The sequence below is a fragment of the Elephantulus edwardii genome, unplaced genomic scaffold, assembly GCF_000299155.1.
Source record: "Elephantulus edwardii isolate Elephantulus edwardi_28Jun2011 unplaced genomic scaffold, EleEdw1.0 scaffold00039, whole genome shotgun sequence".
In the NCBI taxonomy this organism is placed as follows: Eukaryota; Metazoa; Chordata; class Mammalia; order Macroscelidea; family Macroscelididae; genus Elephantulus; species Elephantulus edwardii.
Genome location: NW_006399789.1, coordinates 7,734,915 through 7,757,501, shown reverse-complemented (window position 1 = coordinate 7,757,501; position 22,587 = coordinate 7,734,915). Strand labels below are relative to the sequence as shown.

General features: G+C 33.3%; 1 protein-coding gene across 1 annotated transcript in view; it reads right to left on the bottom strand.

Annotated features, from left to right (window-relative positions):
* BCLAF1 (BCL2-associated transcription factor 1) overlaps positions 1–20,946 on the bottom strand; it is a 34,573-nt gene extending 13,627 nt beyond the window's left edge. The window contains exons 1-10 of the mRNA XM_006885006.1: positions 20,837–20,946; positions 19,120–20,025; positions 17,501–18,166; positions 17,186–17,355; positions 14,356–14,461; positions 13,247–13,331; positions 10,440–10,615; positions 9,166–9,346; positions 7,531–7,677; positions 2,766–2,978 (exon numbers count right to left, since the gene is read on the bottom strand). Of these exons, the coding sequence (XP_006885068.1) occupies positions 2,766–2,978; positions 7,531–7,677; positions 9,166–9,346; positions 10,440–10,615; positions 13,247–13,331; positions 14,356–14,461; positions 17,186–17,355; positions 17,501–18,166; positions 19,120–20,025; positions 20,837–20,940 (2,754 nt within the window). The 5' untranslated portion in view covers positions 20,941–20,946. The remainder of the gene's footprint in view (positions 1–2,765; positions 2,979–7,530; positions 7,678–9,165; positions 9,347–10,439; positions 10,616–13,246; positions 13,332–14,355; positions 14,462–17,185; positions 17,356–17,500; positions 18,167–19,119; positions 20,026–20,836) is intronic.
* Positions 20,947–22,587: the final 1,641 nt, after the last annotated feature.

The window sequence follows — 22,587 nt, the reverse complement described above, 5'->3', positions numbered from 1 at the left end:
TGACATTTTATTGGTATATGACAATTTACAAGAGTGCCTGATGCATTACATATCACACTACTTGAGTAAAAGTTGTTTGGCTATCTACATTCATTTTTATTGCATAATTTTTCTCAAATTCTAATTAATTCTCAACACTGACATTAACAAAAGGAAATCAGTTAATTTCTAGAAGTAGACTGCAACTGGAAAGAAGAAAAAAAAACACACACCCAAAAACATTATTTTGCTTTTTTATGTTCTTAAGATGTTGGAAGGTATGCACATCTAAAAACTTAGTACTGGCCATCTTAAACTGTTTTCTTACTCTATTCTGGGTATATTCTTTGGTTCATTTAATTTCCCTCCATTAGGCAAAAGGAAATTGGTCAAGGCAGGTATTTCCCAGCACTTGTAAACAGGCATAGTTAGCAACAGGAACTATCAATCTTTTAACATGTCAAAGTGTGAAGTAAAATTTAACTTAAAAAATATACACTGGCAACAAGTATATTCTTGGCTTCATAAAAGATGACAGCAACAGCTAAAAGAGAATTCCATTGCAAGAGTTCTCACCATCAGTCTGTGCTATGTTCCAACAGGAAACAGTTTCTTCAATTTCTTTTTATTTTTTTTTAGTTTCTTCAATTTCTAAAGTCTAGAGAGAATAAAATTAACTAAATAATGTTCTATTTAAAGCAATGCTTTGCACTTAATTCCTGCTTCCAATGAAATAATTTCTCAGTAAATCCAGTGTTTCCTACAGCCTTAGTGGGAAAGTCAAGCAGTTTATTTATAGTCATATAAAGACAGGGAATAACCAGATAGTGCTAGTAAAAAAAAAAAAAACAACAACAACCACCCACTAAATGTACAGAGAATTAAATGACAACATTGTTCCTGTGTGGAGGACCAAATGCATGTTGCTTTAACATGTATTTAAGTATTATTCTGAATAATACTAGTTAACTCCTGATTAATACAACATACTTTCTCTAAATATATTTCTTTTTTTTTTTATGTGTGTACCGTCAAATTGGATCTGACTGGTACAGGAGGTGATTGTTCCTCCTTCTTCAGCAGAGCATCTGGTGGATTTGAACCGCGCACCTCTGGGATTGCAGTGCAGTTTCCTGCGACTAGGCCACCAGAGCTCGCCTCTAAATATATTTCTAATGAGTCAACAATTTAAGATTATATTTAGAATGACAACAAGGAAAATCATGTGACATTAAGGATCTCAAGGTCATAAATATCCTATATTGGGGTTTGATTGTTTTTAAATATTTCTGGAGAGTAGTTAAAGGTGTTAGAACAACTGGTTAAAAATACCAGAAAATACAAGAGTGAGGATCAAAGAGTATTACGTATAGATTGTTGAAAGTTTACATTTACTAAATAAAGTTTTTGTTTAATGTCAACATACAACTAATTCAGTTACTGGATTAATAAGTGAAATTTGAGTCATTTTATTATGCTTATATAAAGCAGACAGATTAACTGCAACTGTAATAAGGTTAAAAAAAAAAGCCAAACAATACTCCAACAATTTTCCTGCCAAAACTTTTATTGATGACATTTGAAAAACAAGATACTTAAAATACTAATAAACAATAAGTGGTTCAGTAACTTTTCCTGTGGTCTTACTATGTTTCAGTTATCTAAAAGTCCAAATAAATATGTAAAAAAAAACAAAATTAGGTATATGAATTTTAAATTATCAGTTATTTTGCAGAATATTCTTCTTGCATACCAACAACAGGATTATAAGTTTTGGGTTGTTATTACTGTGCTAGTCACCAGAAATGAGATTTTTATTTGCAAATATTATCACAAGTCCATTTCCTTCCTTTAAGAATGCACTAGTTTCTAAGACCATAACTCAAATTTTTAAGAATGGAAGCAGAACAATGACTTTTTAACCCAAACTGAAATAGCTCTTAAGAATGTCTGTCACTGCTTCCTTTCAATGTTGGGTTTTGTGGTTGGTTTGTTTTTTATTTTTCTCAAACTTTCAATGCTTCTACCTTTTCAGGTACTGGGAAAGATTCTTCAGCCAAGTTATTATAAACACTTGAAGTGTTAAACTAGCTTGGTTTATTATCCATGTAACTTGTTCTGTGGTATACTTCCAAAAATTAGTCACCCTAAGATGTGATGTGTTCAAATTAGGAAAAACCGTTAAATATATGTATACAGATAAAATAATCAGTGTGGTCTCTATAAGCAATTTCTGTTCAGAAATTTATTTGCATGTGGAGCTAAAGTTTACTTGAGAATAAAACATTAACAGGGAGAGAAGAGAATCAGAACTTTCACAGAGCTGTACTTGACTGTATCTTAAAGACAAAGCAGAATTACAATGCATGTAACAAAAACAGCAAGTTTTTAAAGTTGATAGTTACAAATATTGTACGTAACAATTTTCTATTTATCTCAGTACAATTTCCAACATACAGTCTACTACTTTTCAAGATAGTTAAAGACTTAAAACAAAATTATCTATAGACTACTTGCAAACAGTAAAATTTAAGTGAAATGCTTACATTCTTCTTCGAAAACAAAAATTATAGCTTTTAAAAAAAAAAGTGGGTGCAAGTTCTGTTCTCCGCTGTAATCTTCGAGATTTACTATTCCTACAGAACAAAGAATAAAATATAGATTAACAAATACATGGAGAGTAAAAATAAAGTATAATTATCACTTTTAAATTCAAATCACTGACAAATTATCCCTACTGAAAATAATCATCTGTTCAAGTTACTAAAAAAGCTGAGATTTTCTACCTTTTCTTCTTTACGTCTGTCCTTCTTCTCTTCATTATTCTCCATGGACTCCTCTTCATCTTCAACAAGCCCATCCCCTTGGTATTTGTCATGAGTCCATTTTGGACTGCTACCTGATTTTTTGAAGTTAAAGCGCCCTCTGCCACGTTGAAAAGTACCACGACCTCTTCCTCTTTTGGCCCAATAATCCACACCATCATCTCTGTCATCATGCTACAGAAAGTTAAAAGCAATTATCAATGAAATGTCTTTTTCTAAAGGAGATCATTCTTTTCCCAACCATCTTATGGTATTATCTTTTGAAGTCTGAGTATGAAACTGGAAATGTCCCATAAAACTAAATGAGACCAGTCAAATGGAATTTTTCAGCAAGAATACTTTCATAACATCTTACTGCACAGTAAGTAACTCACAGCTGCACATGTGACTGACTGGCAACTTGAACCTCTAGAGATCACTCTAGACTTTCAGGATTCTTTCTGTTTTCCATTAATAATGTCATATATTACTATTAAATAATTAATATTTCCCATTATTTTAAGTAACTTGGTTATCATGCTGCATGGAATGAGAAAATAACCACTGTTTTCTTCTCTCAGTCACAGAGCTGACACAGTCTTATAAAATTTGTCATTACAATATTATCAGTAATCTAAGATCTCTGTATACGACACATCAACCTTTTCAACTAAGGAGTTTCATATGCCAAGTTGGTACCCTAGAGATTTAACTTAGCGCTCTCTCTCACCAATTTATGTGATAATTACTACAGTTATCACATTCCAAACTTAGTATTTTAGGTAACTATATCCAAATACTGCTGTTCCCATCAACTATAAATTATGCCATAAGGGTAATCTATTTGTAAACTCAACAAAAGTGCTTGACTTTGTGGATTAGTAGAGAGCTTTCTGGACCAAACTAAAATCACTAAATGCAAACGTCTTCTGTTTGTAATTAACTGCTGCCCACTTAAAATTTAAATCTTTAAGGTTGTAAGCCACAAAAGGGTAAAGCAAATTACACGTTTTTACAAGAGCCATAACACAAATATCACATATACTATGAAGTATAGTATTCATGTTCTGTCCAAATCATTAAAATACTCTTTTTAAATATTGTGTGATGAGTACCCATTTAAGAAGAAATGAATTTTATACACATTCATGTAAAAAAACCTATGGACTTCCCCCCTTATACTGCTTAATTATGCACATCAACAATAGACTACATCACAAGAACATCTATTTTTCTAAAGCTATCTGGATCAGAAGCTATGCATACAATTTCATCAGATAAGAGAAAAATTTTAGAAACTATAAGAAATCTTAACTTTTAATAGATCTGAAAGTTTCATTATAAACATCATGTAAGTCAGTTGGGGGAGCAAGGGTTATTTGGAGGCGACAGGTTTTTGTAGGGTGAGACAGACTTTTAAATTACATCGCTCAGGACTTAAAAGCACTATTTTGAAGACTTTACAAATATTTACTCATTTCCGTGAAATCAATACTGTTCCTATTACTATAAAAAAATCAAGGAACACAGAAATTCAGTAACTTGTCCAAGATCTCACAAATATATGTCCCAGATATCCTGGTAGAACAAAATTACTACCACACCATGAAGCTGAGTTGATGAAAACAGAAAAAGTAAAGGCAAAAACCTAGAAACTAAAATTAAGCTAGCAATTACTTTTAATCAATTACCTGAAACTGGTTAGAGAAAACTATAGCTAAAACTATAGCTAAAAGCTTTGTCTGAGAGGGTATTCCTAAGCTACCTAGTGGCACTTTTGAGGCTAACCATTCTAACCTTTAATCCTCAAATTCTTAAAGATTTAAGGTTTTCTCAGAGAAGTAATTATTAATTACTTCACAGGTAACAAGATTATAAAAGTTAAGGTACTTATACATAGCTAAAAACATAGTAGTAAAAGTAATTTGTATTATAACCAAGATCCTTTGAAACCTCTTTGAACCTTCTGATAAGTTTCAAAGGGGTAGCTTATTCCATACTAATCCTTGAGCCCCTATCCACTAGTGACTTTTCTCTTTCTCAGAAAACAGTATTTAATCAACATTAAAAATGTGCCCATTGCAGACCTCTTCTACTTGCTTCAACTCTTGGCATATACTCCACAAAAAGAAATTCAGGTTTTAAACTGGACTATTATTACTGCCTCTGAAAATCTGCTAGAGGGTAGGCCATGAGTCAGGTCCAATTTGGCAATATATCATCAACACCATAGTCTTCCCCCTGGAATACTTACTACTGAAAATGTTACCATACTTTTTTTAGAAATCAAAGATTTGAAACAGGAAACTTCAGAGAAGAATTACTACTGTCTACTGGAGCCAATTAATGAATATTAAAATACTTCAGGCCAAGTTTTGGCCAATTTAATCTTTGCACCTCAATTTTATTATCCGTAAATGTAAAGAAGTCCTATCTCAATAAAAGAATTTTTTAAAAAAAGTACTGGTTTGCTTACAAAGTTCATATACATTGTGTTTCATACAATCATTCCCATTATTTTTTAGAAAAGTAATCATCATTAAACTATGCCCACCATTACCCTGTATTTCTGGATTCCCATAAGATCTTTAGAAGCATGAAAATAGTAAATTCAACAAGATAATACTTTATAGGATTCCTCACTTAATAATAAATTTTACCTATTTTAGTAGGAAAAAACCTGTTGCTTATCAGTAGCTAGACTCTTAAAAGACCAGTCTGATTAGTAAAACTACTGCTTGATTTCAGCAATATCAATTGAGTATATTCCAATTTAAAATAAGAGATGGAAAACCAGATTATGAAGGAATGTCATAGGAAAAAGGGAAGTCACTTAAATTAAGCATCTATAAAATAAAGTGTTGAACATATCACTGCTGTTCACCTCCATCTTCAACTTTCTACTTGGTCTACTTGTTAGACATTCTGACTCCCATGCACTCCTTGACTCATCATGTGACCATGTAATTTTATTATGGGCTTAAGTGTGATCCTAAGATAAGGGCTTCCAAGACGTTTTCACAGTCAAGATATGCACTAACTTTCCACTAGATAGCTCCACTTGTCTTCTTCCAGCTATTAATTCAACATCTTCGGCATAAAATGTAGTCTCTTCAAAGGGACCACTTCTTTTGTATTCCTTATCTTAGATAATTCCCGCTAGCATCATCATCAACTATTTAGGCCTGCAGAGTAAATCCCCAAAAATGCTACTTAGGAAAAATTCTTCTCAAATCTTCTATTATCACAGCCATGCTCTGTCTAAATATTACTTACAATGTAAATTTAATGTATATATCTGGCTTCTACAGACTTTTTGCCTTTGTTTAATTTTTCCTAATGTATATGAACCATGCCAGCATATTTCATTCCTGCTGATACTTAGTAATATTTGAAGATCAATAGTCAAGCCAAGTTCCTGTATGAAATCTTCCTTAGTCATTTTCTCCTTTCCTACTCTGGAAAGCCACCACATATATTTTAAATGGTTCCCTTTATACTCATTTATAAACATTCACTTACACTATTACAGCCCACAGAACTGGATGCTGCTAACTAAAAGGGCCATGCCTCTCTGGCAGATCAAAACCACCAGGAGCTCTGTGAGAGAAGAATAAGCAACCTCTCCAATGGTTGACTATGAGCCAGTTCTGACTGGAAAGCAATGACTTTGAACTTTTGAGTCTAAAAAAGGCTGAGAATTTAAAATCACATTATTTGTCTTTCCATTTCTGGTACTATAATATCTAACATTAAAAGTGGCTTGTTATTGAATTTTTCTACTGAAGCTGGGAAACTTCTGAAACTTTATATTCTATAATAATGAAAATAGCAGCCTTTGTATTTTCCAGCTAGCTGATGCATGGCAGTATAAATTTCTCCAAGAAATACCTAGATTGAGCACACATTATGTTTTATAAGAAAAGTTAACATTTTCCAGGCTCCTTATTCAACTAGCAAAAAAGGAAACCAGAAGCACATACGCCATTGATATTCAAGGTTTATTCACTAAAAAGCTGAAAACATAATTCTGTAATTCAAGTCTTCTTTGAATCTATATAAGTCTCTCTGAAACATGACTTCTCTGAAAAAAATCTACAAGAGGAATGTTTCTAGTAATGATTTTGGATTTTCTGAAATCTCTCAAGTATGCTAAATCCTTTCATCCTTTTCCAAACCAAAGAGCATCGCACTTAAAAGAATCCTACAAGCCCTCTATCCCAGCTTCATTTCCCGAAAAGCTACTTCACAGGGAAAGCATTTTTATCACAAGGAGGCTAACCTTTTGAGAAAGTAGTTTTCCCTCTTCCTTTTAACTCAATGCAAGCTGCCAGTGTCCATGAGATTCTCAAGTACTACGAAAGAATTTTTTTCCCTATCGTGTTTCATGTTAAACATGTAAACTATGATAGGAGATGAATTTAATCATCAAGATTCTACTACTATCACTACCTAACAGACATATAACATACAACTACAATTTCATTTTCTCTGAATATGGCTATCAAATCAGGTATATTTTTAGTTTACCCTGATTAGTTTATACTTGACTGTCAAGATAAACAAGGCAAATGGGACCCACAATTTCAAAACTACAAATTATCTGGGTAGTGAATTTTTTAAAAAAGGTTTCCTTCATTAAGGTGAAATCTTCTCATAGTGGTGGATATCTGTATTCACATATGTTCACCCAGTTATGTTTTGAAAATTAATGCAAATCAAATAAACACAGATTTCTAACACCCACCAAGAAGTACTTCTTGCTCTTTGGGGTATATTCTGGATCCCATTCCTCTTCCTTCGGTCTCTTTTGAAAAGTAGTATTTGAGTTGTTTGGACCAGTATTTGTCCCAGCAAAAACTCCTCTGGCTCTTCCTCTGCCTCTAATTCGAAACTGATTAACATTAACAAAGTTGTTTAGTTATGCAATCAAGTTATTTAGTTACATGCAAACTATTAATTTTACTGCAGTAACAAAAAAAACACATGCCCTACTTTCCTTCCTCAAGTTAATTTCGCAGCCACTGTGTATGGCCATTTTATACTACTGGGCAAAAAAATGCTATCTACTTCAAAGCTGAGGAAGAAAAAAAAAAGTACTCAATCTAAGTTCTGAAATACTGTAGTTTCATGGCCTCAACTACTTTAAGATAATCAGGTTGGTATTTTTTCCTCTTGTACTAATCAAAAGTTACTGTCCAATTCTTTTGACAAGGAGGCCCAAATGTTCAACGGCATCTAACACTCTAAAAGCAAAGATCTCTTTCCCAGTGACCTAATTAACCAATCCACAAGTGGACACTCGCTCAAGGTAGGAATCTAGACAGACATTAAAGAGGCAAGAAGATGTAAAACTATGAAATCATTAATAATTACAGGTATGTATTGCTTAACATCCAACTACACAAGGTCTGACCAAATGGACATCTCTGGTTGTATAAGGGGATTTTGTTTTTAAACATGAAAAGCAGTTTTCTGTATGGGATTCCTCTAATGGTTTTAAAGATCTCAGACCTAAACTCTTGGAGCAACACTGAACCACAGGTGGGTCACAGGCAAGTAAGGCAAAGAGCATGGCTCTGGACATGCCTGTCACGTTTTTCCCAGCGGGAAATGTCATTAGGAGCTTAAGGGATAGGCTGTGCCTGTAGATCAGGCAGGTGGAAAAGGGGACAGGGTTAGCTGAACTCTATTTCCTCTTCACTTATTCCCTCCATCTCAGCTCCACTGCCACCTCTCACTCCTAGCCTTTGTCAGCAATTCTAGAAGCAGCAAGAGAAGTAGCAGTAGTGGCAGCTACAAGAAGCACACTCCTATAAAGTTTAAACGTGGAGTTTTCACTATATCCAAATTAGATAATCATCTACTTCACATATCCTATTGTAGATGTTAAGCGACACATACTTTTATGATTTTAGGTGGTCATGGAGATAGTATGTATGCTCTGAAGAACTAAAAGGAAATACTTAGATGAGTTCTATGACTGATACCTATATAAATATACCTGAAGACTGGAAGGGAAACAGGCAAAAGCTTTAAAAACAGTTGTACCGTATATACTGTAACAGAAATGTTTGTTAAACTATCTTTTAAAAAACTGATAAAAATTTTATTATCAATTTCCTTGTCTGTTTAACAGAATTCTTTAAGTAACAAAGTTATTAATACCAAGATCAAGAAAGTATCTGTTTTACATATAGATACCTCCACATCTCAAAATAGGATTGCATTATAAAGAGATATTCAAATACCTTTTTCCTTTTTTAAGGAAAAGATAACTTTAGGACATTACCTACAAAGCAGACACTTTTTCACCTTTCTTTATATATAATACTGTAACATTAAGTCCCTTAATATGACCAAAAACAATTTTAGAACTTACAAATGTTCCTCGCGGCCGGCTAACTCCTGCAAAGCCTGAGTATTCTTTCATTTCATGGTGAGTTTTAAATTCTTCTTCTCTTTCTTTCTTACTCTCCTTTTCTTCTCGAGAACTTGGAGAGGAAGGTGATGCTGAAGACGATGAAGATCGAGAATGATCTTGCTCTCTACTTTTATGTTTACTGCAAAATAAAGAAAGAAAATTTAAAAAACCACTATGTGATACACTTAAAAACAAAAACCCTGTTGAATCTTACAACAAAAGGGATATTTTTCAAGTAAAAAAACTATCCTTATTAAAATTATTGCACAAGTAAAATAGCTGGGTGTTAAACTTTCACACAGTCTGTCTCCATTCTTCAGTACTTGTTTTATATAACTACTGAAAAACATGCTATGGCCTGCCAGCTAGAAACCAGCAGCCTGTAAATAGCAAGAATTAAGTTTCAGTTCATCAATACTTAAAGTTAACCTTTTGTTTTATTTTAAAGAAAGGGAAAGAAGCATAGGAAAAAGAATGTTCTCAAAGCCAAGTTCAAAATGAAGTGTATATACCCTGGGTGAGAACAGCTGGTATGATTTGGCCGTAACACTATTATAGAAATAAAAAGCATGTAACATTACAAATACCAGTGATAAACAACACGTAAAATGCACCATTTACCTAATGAACAGCAAGAATAATATTTATCTATATTACTTTATATTCCTATTATTTAATTGGCTCTGTGATGATCAATTTACATGATTCTAATACAACACCTGACAAACTCATACCTGCAGTAATCAATCTTACCACTGCTAACAGTATCCATGGAAACATTACTTTGAAAGGCTAAGACACATTGCTATTTCATAAAAACTAAAGCTTCCTCCCCCCATCTCTCATGTTAAACCATTATATATGTTTTAAAGTCCTGTACTCTGGGTGTTATGAGTTGAAAAAGTGCGGAATCAAGCATAACGAACCAAAGTTCTTACACAAACTGTTTCTAGAAATGCACTGCATTGAAGTCCAACCTCCTGATGTAGCCTGGATAATAGGACACATTAATTTGTCATTTTTTTTTTCAGTGTTAGCTTGCTATTCCAAAGTTTTTGTCCTCATCCACCATTAGCCGTGTAAAAGACAAATACATTTTTGCTGTAAAACAAATAATTTTAATTGTTTAAATTTAAACATTCGATTACACAGTCAAAATTGAAAGCAATTAAGCTGACAATTATTAAAGGCTAATTAGAAGCTAAACCTTAACAGACAGTTTTAACAATTACCTGTCATCTTTATATGATTTGTATTCTTTGTAATCTTTTGGCGGTTTCTCCTGCTTCCTGGACCCACTGGATTCCCTGGAGCCCTTGGAATCCCCTCGTTCTTTACTTCTTTCTTTCCGACGACGGTCAATGTCATGCCGAAGATCAGCAGAATCACACCTTAGTTTTTTATCTCCCTAGAAAAGACAGATATAAAATATACATATTTCAGGGGATAAAAAGAAAAATACACATAAATAGTCAAGTTCTATGCCAGTTTCTATACTGGTACTTTTGTATCAGAAATACATCACAATACACTAATTCTACAGTTTTTGCTTAAACAAAATATATACTTGATGTGTTTTAACTAAACATCTATATAAAAATGTATAGTAAGACTAGGAAAGGTATTAACAGACTAATTTTCTTGGCAATTTCGTCTTTGTTCAAAATAATCCACTATAAATTTTTATAGTAAACAACATATATAGTTTTCAACTCAGCACATCCTCATTTAATCCCTCCTCCTTTCAGATGGCATATTTTTTAAAAGTTTTCAATTTTAAGTAGCTGGACAATGATAAGGTTACAAAGTCTGCAGTTGAAGCGTAATCTTTCTCCCTATAAGGGGCCCTAGAGTAGTAAAGAGTCATTATTTAAGTCTCATTATTATATAATTTCTTTCCAAATAACTTGACCAACCCAAAAAGACACCTCAAAAATATTCTATAATTTCCATAACATGCAAGTGGCATAAAATTCATTAAACCAATTGAGGTTGAACAGGGATAGACACAAAGCCAGAAAGATTATTCCCAATTCTGTACTCAGTTATCTTGGGCCATATACTGCCCTTTCTCAAGTCAGGTATTGCAACGGACATTAGTTTAACTGGGTCACAATTCACCTCCTTCTTGTTCCATTGCTTTTTCAAATACTATATAATTTAGGAAGATGGAAAGAGGCATCTAGGAATGAAGAGAAATTACACATCAGTAAGATGCTAAGCAAAGTGGACATCCTTGCTAGTATTCAACAGTAAGAAGCAATTACTCTGGGAGTGTAGTTGTAATATTCATAAGCATCCAAAAACTCAAGAGTAAATATATCCAAATGATGTTAACTACTCATTTGTTTATTCCCAAAGTAACCAAGGAAAAAAAAATCTAATCAAGAGCAAAAGATTTCCTATTCACACAGTATTATCAAGCCCACAATTAGAACTGAAAGTATTTTGTAAAAAGCAAATGATACAACAATTATATATTAATACATGTTTAGGGTTCCCCCCATTAAAACAAAGATGATGGATAAGAAGCAATGTCATATCCTCTCATCGACGTTATCAGTTAACCCACTATCATCTCTCCTCCTGATCAAAATCTGGTCTAAATAATGAGGAGAAGAGCAAGAAACTCTTGTCAAAGCACAGGGCAGACTAAATTTTTGTATAAACATAATTAATCAATATTCAACCCAAATTATTTTAAATACAAGCCAAAAGAAGTATTCTATTTCCAAGATCACTATGCCCATGCAAAGAAACCTTTCTTGGTAAGCTTCCATATCTATTAATGTCATATTAAACAACTTCTACACCTCTACAGTGAGTATTACAGCTTTTAGTTATAAAAGTGTCAATGGTTGTATATAACAGTCCAATTATTGCACCCTCCTACAAGACACATTTTTACTCATTTTCTAATTAGAAAATCAAGATCCCAAAAGTTAATTGTTTTCCCAACATGAAACAGGTATTTAGGGATGGCTTGAATAAGAACTAAGCAGTTCTTTTAAGTCCTCTAATCTTTTTAAAGCAAGAGTTGTTCCCTTTCTACTTTTCCCTAAAATTCAACTATGGAACTTAAAAGGTCTTGCCATACAAACGAGTACATTTAAAAACATCTACTGACCTATTCCTCACTTAATATTTTATTATTAAAAATTTCACATTACATTTACAATAAAAACATTCACTGACTTTCTGCATATTAATGTTTTGTTAACACCGAGGTGTGAAGCAAGAATAATGTTGGCTGTGATGGACAAGGATGTTCATTTGGCTAGGTCATGATTCCCCGTAGTCTGGTAGTTATCTAATCCTCTACTTTTGTGATTTAATGAAATCTTTCTCCACTTACACAAAACATTAATTTTCTGCTAACAACCTGGTCTCTGGTCTAACCATGTGCAACTTTCACAGAACAGTCTGATCTTTGAAAACTAAGTCAGTAAATGAGGAGCAGGTATGTTTAAAATTAACAGTACACCACATGCCCCTTCACTACTATTTCTATTTTCAGTGAGCCTCTCTTCTTCCAGCCAGCTCCACAGGCTCCTTTCACAGCTTGCTTCCGTCAGTCCATATACATTCCCACAGTGACAAAAAGTTTTCATTCCAAATATTCATTTGTAAATAATTTCTTAAAAATCCTATTTTCTCCACAAAAGCTTAGTATCATGGGTATCATTTTTTTATTCTCTATAAAAGAAGAAATATTCATTTAGACAGCCATCAATCAGTATTTACTCTGGCTTATCACCTCAAAACTTTATAGAAGGCCCAAAATTCCAATCTTGTTTTCATTATTTACTTACTGATTTACTCTTTTTCTCTACCATTAATTTCCTTCTGTCACTAGCATTTTCAAAAGCACTCAGTTTAACTTACATAATTATTGTTCAGTTCTTCTGGAAAGGAATTTAGACTGTGTATTAACACACATATGTTAAAGTAGAAGTTATCCGTAGAACGTCTCATTTGTTAAAACTAGTGCAGGTATCATTAACTAACATGGAGTAGAAATGTGCATTCAAAAATATACCTTTTGATTTTCTTCTTTAAAAACTCTCTCTTCTCCTGCTAAACGGGTATGCTTCCTCAGGGCACTTGGAGAGATGTCAATTCTCCTTAATGTAAAAGAAAGAATATTTGTTGTCTAACTCTACTATTAAAAAAAAAAATCCACAGTACTGCACATTTTTGTTTAAAAAAAAAATTTAAGTTATTTATCCACCAGTAATTCAGCACAGTAAAACTACTAATTTAATTCTTAACAATGAATTAAGAAACATATATCCATTAAAAATTAAAACTATACCAAGTAGCTATCTTTAGCTATGAAATCTACCCTGTAAAAACATCCAAAATTCTTTTAATAACTTATAATGAAAAAATTATGTTCTTGGGTGGATTAAATGGATTGTCAATTTAGGTGTTCTTCATACATAATTAAAATACACGGTATCTTCAAGAAGCATTCATGTACTATTTTCTGCTCTCAGGTAGTTTTCAGTATTTTACATAGTCATTTTGTTTCCCTGTGCCCTCCCCTGCTAGAGTCAGGTACACTTTCCATGATTCCATCAGACACCAAAACCTTACCTATTATGGATCAAACACTGTCAGATACTTTATAAACAAAATTAAAAACTATTAAAACAACTCTGCAAAGTGGTCATTATCCTTATTTTGTAAATAAAAAACTGGTATTCTGAAATTCGATAACATGGCAATAAAATGACCAAGCCACTATTTGAACACAATTAACTAACTTTAACTATGCTTCTCTCTTCAAGCATTTTTACTTCAGAAATTAATAATCTGGAAGTAAACTCAAGCTTAACTCTAATCTTAACCACCCCACCTCCAAACACATACACACACATGAAATGATAACCATTTAATTCCATACTGTGGAGTGACATGAGTCAATATTTTAAGTTGCAATAACCAATTTAAACCAAGTTACCTGAAAATTAAGAAGAAAAAGAGTAAATTACAGAAGTTTTAAGTCTGAAACTATTTATTCAAGGTATAAAAACAGGAATAAAACCACAGTTCATGTTTCGTATTTCAATACTGTATTTTAATATGATGTTGTATTCTTTCTGTCAAAGCATTTTAAAATGCCATTTTCACTAGTACACATACCTGTGTATCTCAGGGCTCTTTTGCCGGGTACTATGTTCTTCAGAGGCTTTTTGATACGATGTAAACCTCTCGTTTAGGGTCACTGCAGCTGATTTGAAGTATTGTTCTGTTGATTTAGGAGAAATACTGGCCAATTAGTTATCATTACTTAAAAGAGATCTTACTCATTTGTGACAGAAAGGTATGAGAAGGTAAAAATAAAAATACTCAAGAAATCTAGCAGAAAAGAATCAAGTGTTACAGAAAATTCCTACCCTTTTCCTCTTTTTGAACTATTTCTGTAAGCAGTAATGCTGACAAGAGAACCACTATAAAGCTTCTGATAGGCCTCAGTCAATCTCACATATTATCCAAGTACAAAGGAGTAAATCAAGACTTTGGAATTCATTTCACTAATGCACTACACTTCCTTAATCAGAACAAAAAGTCAAAATAATAAGTGGGTGGGGTTACATCTTGCTAACATGAACCAATGAAATAATAATTTCAAATAATCATTTGCAGAAAAATACTGAAATAGATGTAAAATTAGTTTGAATAAACTACATTTTAAGAACTATGTGGATTTAACCAACCGAAAACAGATTTAAGAAAAAACTGGATGATGCCACTTTAGATGGAAAAATATTACTTTAAAAATCAATTAGCTCATAAATTATTCCAAAAGATCTGGCGTCTTGGCAAACCTGACAGTCTATTTGATACTGCCACCTTTTCTTTCTTTAAGCAATTTAAAAATTAGTACTATCAATACTGATTAGTTTAACCAATTCAAGATATATGCTGTAAATGTGAAATAGGAAGACGTATAAAGTCATGAGCTATGAAATGTTACATTATGAAGCAAGCTATCTGCTTAACAGGTCAACATACATCTTTGTCAACTTACCGCCCAATATCCAGCACATGTCTCATAACCAATCATTAAAACTTGTAATGGCCACTACAAGGGTAGTGCCTCAATCATAATTCCATGAAACCCAGGAATTTGAGCTAGCAACTCAGTTTTATGCCACTTTTGCCAGGAAGACAGAAGATTCAACTTTGCCTGTATCTTTCAACAGCTAGTTTACTGTGAAACATGGTTTTTGCCATTTCAAAACATATTCCAGGACCTAGTTACAATGAAAAAGAAAACATCACTGGGCATTTTCAGCTCTATAATAAAGTAAGAGCTGTTCAGATCGGTTGCACAATACCAATAATGAAACATAACCACAGTTCTTCTAAAAAAGGGAAAAAGAAAATGAAAAAAGGGAAAATTTTATCAAAACAGGATTTTAAAATTCAGCAATAAATGGTAAAATATGGAGTCTGGTCAAAAAAGAGTGAAAAAAAATAAAAATTTTAAAGTTTTAGACTTCCTGAATCATAATAATATGGTCACAAACTGGTTCTCAAGCCTGGTTAACTAACTAGCAAATAGCAAAATTCTACTACAGTACCATGTTTAAATAATTACAACAAAAAGAAATTTATTATCTATTCATTGTGTTGGAAATATCCAATGTATGAAGACTTGTTAGTAACAAGTTTCAAGACTTTTTTTACTCTTAAATTTTTGTTTTTTTATTGGTCTGTTTACAAGTTTCAGCCTTTATAGTGAAACTACTTCATGTAAAGAATAAAAACCAAACATTAAAAAAAAAAAATTTTTTTTTTTTTTTTTAAATTTAGGTAAAAATCTCATTCTTAAGACCAAGAGCCATACAGGTTCCTGGAAAAGGATCTGTCTCATAAAATACTGTCTTCTAAACACAAAGGCAAAATAACAAAAGCAAACAAAAACAAAAAACTTGACCTAATTGCCCAAAATGTCATGCCTTAAAATCTTGAAAATAATCACTAATTAAAATTGGAATTACGTACTGATAAAAATAGAAAATTAGGTTAACTAAAAGAGTATCTTCTTAAAATTTGAAGAATTAGGGGAGCTCTGGTGGCCTAGTGGCAAGAAGCTGTACTGCAATCCTAGAGGTATGTGGTTTGAATCCACCACATGCTCTGCTGGAGAAAGAGGGACAATCTCCTCCTGTACCAAGCAGATGCGATTTGATAGTACACACACAAAAATAATATAAAATAAAAATTTAAATTAAAAAATTGAAGAATTATCATTATTAACAATTAAAAGTTAAATTATACCTCATCAGCGAGTGACTGATCATCTCTTTTATCTAATATACCTTTTAGTTTCTTGAACTTACTCCCTTTAAAAAAAGTTAAATACTGGTAACTTTTCTGTTCTGTTTTAGCAACAGGTTTTCTTCTTTTGGCTTGTGTTTTGATGTGTTGTTTTTGGTTTTTTGTTTTGTTTTGTTTTTTGTTAAAGGCAAGGTATTTTAAGAAATTAAAGCAGTACAGGAAAAGTTTGGCAGATTAACAGTTGTTCCAATAGTTTCAAATATCTTTAAAAGCTGAGAACAAATTCTCTCTAAATATTCATGAAAATACTCTCTCATTTTGCTTTAAATCTATGTCAATAGTACACAAGTCACTAGTATAAAATTTTCTACTGAAATTGTACAAGTAAATAAAATATAACTGATAATAACACATGAAAATATTTTTTGGCAATAAAAAGTCTTTATCAAATATTATTATGATAGATTTTTTTAAGGTATATTTTAACCCATCTCAGTCACTTTACTATCATCATGTGTTTCAATGTTGATCAAGACTGATTTCTTTCATGAAACTATTCCGAAAAATTTTTTACTAGTCTTGATTAGATCTATCTTACTCTTGGTGTATAGCCATTATCAACACAATTAGTACTTTTTCCTTTTTTAATTTTCCAGAATAAATTTCATTTCTGATACAAACATACCTTTAACATGATGAACCAAGGACACAATGTGTTGAATAAATGACTCTGAAGTGCTTTTGCTGGCTTGTGGCAACTTAATGTGGTCAAAGATGGACCGGAATTCTTGTTCCTTCTTGACAGAATGGACAAGGGTACTAGCAAGTAGCCTGTCTTTAGTCAAGGAAGCAGGTCTAGAGTAAAGCAATGACACACACACAAACAAAATACACCATTGGTTTCAACATCAAAATGGTTAAATGTTAAAAAAGTTAAATACTGCAGTATTAGCTAAGTAACTGCCCACAATTTACTTACTGACCATCAGTATGGAATTACCTGTTTGAATCATCAAGAGGAACAGGTGCCATTTTGAGTTTGACTTCAGGACGATGAGAATCGCTGGCTATCATTTTGATCCTAAGTGGGCTCTCCTCTCTGAAAGTAGACTTTTCTCGTGCCTCCAGATTCTTGTGTAGAGGGGGACTGTAATCAAAGAGGTCTTTGAGCTTTTCAGACTTTACCTGCTCAGGTGACTGAGTTTCTTTCTTTACTGTTATTCTCTCAGAACTTTTGTCGTCTTCCTTGTGCTTATCTTTTGTAGTGCTAGGCCTTTCCACTATGTATCCAGTCTCTTTAAGTTTATAATTTTTTTCTTCTCTAAATCCATCACTTTCTCTATTGCCTTTTAGTGAAACTTTAGACTTGTACTTGGGTCCTTCCTCCTCAGCATTCCGGTGAGATGTAGTAGCAAAATTTTTACCCTGATCTGCAAGGACTGACTTCCTGAACTGTCTATAATCCTCTGTCTCCTCTGTGTCATCCCCTTCTGAATCATTAAACTTTTGTTTTCCAGACTCTTTATCGCTGAAGTAATCTAGAGCTTCCTGATCTTCCCATTCTCCCTCTGCCCTCCCTTTTTCTGATCCTTTCTCCTTTGGAGCCTCTTTATCCCTGGTATTACCCCTATCAAGCAGGAATACTCTAGACTCTTCATCTGTGAACCTGTGAATAATAAGGAAAGAAGAGGATGGTAACTCTGGATTGCATTCATTGTAGATATGACCTGCATGCTTAAATTTGTTGTCCAAAAATCACAGGACCAGTAATAACAGATAAAAAATTCTACTAAAAAATCCTTTTTCAAGGGCATACTTTCACAAAAAGCATTATAAGTGTACATACAGCACTGTGTATTATTTTGAGCCATCCTCAAAATCTTTTGTAGTCACATACCACATACCACAATTCTGAACTAACAAATCCAAAATTTTCTACAGGGCCTACAACTTGCAAATGACCTAATTAGAGCCCAAGAACTACTAATGGAAGTATCATTTGCTCAAAATTTTAAGACTTGTTAATATACGTAAGATATAACTTTAAGTCTATAGATATTAGGCACTTACTATTCATCTGAATCACAGTAGCTCATATGTTCCACAGAAAACAATGATGTCTGTCAATTCCATTAGAAACCACTTAACTGATAAAAGTATCAGTTCCTTGATTCTAGGTTACACAGTATTATGCCAGAAACAGCATGCTATCTTTATTTACTTCCTCATGTATCAGTTAAATAAACTTCCTTATCAAGCAAATTTCTTTTGTTTTTAGCAACTAATTAAAACTTGAAACAAAAAAAAAATTGTCTAAAATATCTAGACAGTGAGAAGTAACATGTCTTAGAATTAGGCAGAAGTAGCAAAAATTTTAAACTGGCTACTTATTTTTATACAAATGAGAATGTGTAATATAAATTAATCTCATGTCAATCACATTCTAGTAGTAATGAGAAAACAAGTGTTTAATGTTTTAGTACTTCAAATGCAATCTGGAAAAGGGAGTCAGGAGCAAAAACTACTAATTAAATGCTATCACAATGAAATTTAGTCTTATAAAATTTAAAGAGCAAAAAGATTAGTATTATCATCTAAATCCCCTACTTGAATTCTCACCTTTTTAAGAACTTTCCAGTCTTTGCCGTCTCCTGATCTCCACCATCAGGATAAAAGGAACGTCCCCTAGCCTCATCTCTTGGAGCATTTTGTGCTGTGATTGTCTTTGTAGGGCTTCTTCGAGACGGGATGTGATGTATTGGACTATTCTGAGAAGGACTGTATCGACTAGACCCATTTCCAACAGAACCTGATCCAGATCTTTCAGGACTATGCTGAATGGAATGTGAATGCTGAGAGGGGGTGTTTTTTGCAGAATGAACTGTACTGAGCATAGGAGCATCAGAGCAAGATGAACTCTGACTAGGTGGTGTAGCAATAGGTGAAGGACTATGGGGTGATCTGGGACTGTTATCATAAGCCGAAAGGCCAGGCCAAATATCACCAGATGTGGCTGACTTATTAAATTCATCAACAGATTCAGATGGGTCATGTTCAAATGTATCTTTCGGTTCTTCTTGTGATTTATTCTTCAAAGGACTCTCTTCTTGGGGTTCCCCTTCAGCTTTTTTGGTTTGTTTTTCCTGAGATCCACGTCTTTTAGAGACTGGTGATTTGCTATATGGGGATGAAGAACGAGAAGAGGAAGATCTTGGAGACCTAGAGGATCTATATGACCGGCGAGATCTGCTTCGGGATCTCTGAGAAGACACCGATCTTCTTTTTGGACTTCTGGAACGTGACCGTCCTCGTCTAGGACTCCTAGAATGTCTTCTATTCCAGACAGGTCTATAACCGCCTCGATGATACCTACCCCCTCCTCCTTGATAATAGCCTCTACCCCTTCCTCTGTACCCATAAGGTCTTCTCATTCCTCTATTATTTCTGTAATCTCGACGATAATCTCTAGAATAAATACGATCTCTACTGCGAGATCTTGAATACGTCCTGGAACGAGACCTGGAACTAAAAAGGAAATAAATATCAATGCAAGAAAAATCATCATCTTAACATTATAAATGTTTCTAATAGAGGACATTAATTATAAAAACTAAAAGCATTCGTTAAGAAAATAATTATATACACAAAAGATTTCAAATGCAATTTCAATGACAAAAGCTTCAATTCAAACTCAAAAGCTTCTCGAGAAGAAAAGCCTTAGGAACAAAGCTTAAAATAAAAATAGGGAACATACTCTTTAACAAGAAAACATACCACCACCAAATTATATACAATACATCTACATAGACTATGTCAACATATCACTATGTGAGGAAGGGAAGGGGGGAAAACCCCCGCTGTGATTCATTTTAAAATGTTGTGCACTGTCGAGTCAGAACTGACCCACAGCCACCCCTCCAAAAGATTTTCAGAGGCAGTAAATCACATGGGACAAGACGGCCCATCTTTCTCCCATGGAGCTTCTAGTGGATTTGAACCACGTACCTTTGCATTGGCAGCCCAATTCCTTACCACTAAGCCACCAGAACGCCTTCATTTTAAAATAAAGAAATAAAAATAAAACTGAGACCTCAGATTCACATCTGAGAAATTATAAAATTCCAGGCCCAATCATCTCTTTGCGTGCAACTTGAGTAATTCTCAATTTAACTAACTCTAAAACAGAAAGAAAAGAACAGATTCGTCTCATTGGTTGGTTGAGAATAAAATATTAATAGAGCTGGCAATGTATATGCTATATAGTAGTAACAGCCATCAATTAAGCATTAATTAGTATGATTATTATGATCAAAAGAATAAAGGTATATTCATTCACCTGTATCTCTTCTTTCTAGAGTGGGACCTTGAGCGCGATCGAGAACTAGACTGTGATCTAGACTTTGATCTTGAAGAATGTGATCTAGAATTGGAGCGACCCATTTCTTTTCTCCTGGTTGAATAGAGAAAAAAAAAATTTTACATGACTGAATAAGTTTTCATATTATCATATTTTGAGATGCAAATCTAGTTTCTCAAAGGAGAGTAACCATTCCCAGTCTTTTAAAATAAATACTTAGAAGATAATTTCCCTAACTAAAACTGTTTTCACCTGTATGACAGATATGGTACAGTGTGAAGATACAACAGAAGATTTCTAAGCATTGCCTCACTATGTGCCTCAATCCAGAAAGGTAGTAGCTACAGAAGACAGAAAGAGCAAAATCAAGACTTGCAGCAGCTTTTTTGATGTTTTCATGCCAATATAAATGCCTACCTCTCCTGTAAAAAAATAAACAGTATCAGAGCATTACTGATAAAGGAACCTAAAATTAAGAAAATACAAAGACATAATACTAAAGAAAAATAAACCTACTGGACTGTCATCACAAGTACTTTATGACCTTAAAAATGGGACTAAGTTACCCATATCATGTATGTAAACAAAACTGCCTGCAGTGGTGCTGGATAGTTTCGCAATAGAATAAAGGCCACCAAGTCTCTAAATAGCTGGAACTCAATGCTCTTCTATATAGAACATGTCTCTACTCTCAGTAGTCATGACAGAATAAAAATGGACTCATCTGACACTGACTAGTTCACCCAGAAGTTTTCTGATAATATGAAAAGGAATAAAACATAAAGACGTTGAGAAGATTACTACAAGAGATACAAGAACTACAAGAAAAAGAAAATTTGGGCAGCAGTATCTTAACTTTTCTAAACACTTTAGTATACTATGTTGTTGGTGGTGGTGGTAAATGCTGTCAAGTGGTAGACGATTCATAGCAGCCCTATGAACGAAAGACCTGAACACTTGTATAACTTTAATCATTTCTCCAAGTTCATAGTTTCCAGAACAAACTACTTCAGAAATGGATGCCAGTCCTACTTGTAAGCTATCACATTTGACATATCAGTGTTAGTGTTCAGCATCAAAGCAACCTCAAGTTAACCTCTGTATAGCAAACGGACATACCAGTGCTACATGACCTAGAATACTAGTATACTATAGTATTTAATGCTAAGACCTCACTGGGTACAGACATTAGTAATAGGGAAAATTTATTTATTAAGATCTTCATTCTACAAAATTATTAAGATCTGCCTTCTGCAAAATTCTACAAATTATATACAAATATATATGTATATACAAATACGGATAAAATGACACTCATATGCAAAACTTGTAATTCCCAAGAGGATATAGCCTTGGCCTCCTGAGTATGTTTTTGCTATATATTAACTATTTCCAAATCTGTACAACTTTATTATTCGAAATTGTTTCCTTAAAACTTATTAAATTTTAATAGTCTATAATTATCTCATAGTTAAGCCATTTTTCCTATAACTAAATATTTGTAAAGATGCTTTGACTTTGTTCTCAATATTGAGTTAACAGAATTTGGAGGCACTGAGTTGAGTTCGAAGAGACTACAGTAATGCCTGCATGCTTCAGCCTCAAAGAACATAAATGACAAATTCAAAAGGTTTCAGATAAATACTTCAAACAAAACACAGCACCTACAACAAACTACCACCTTTATCTTCTACTCTTACTCTTCTTCTCAATTCCAAGCAAGCAAGACA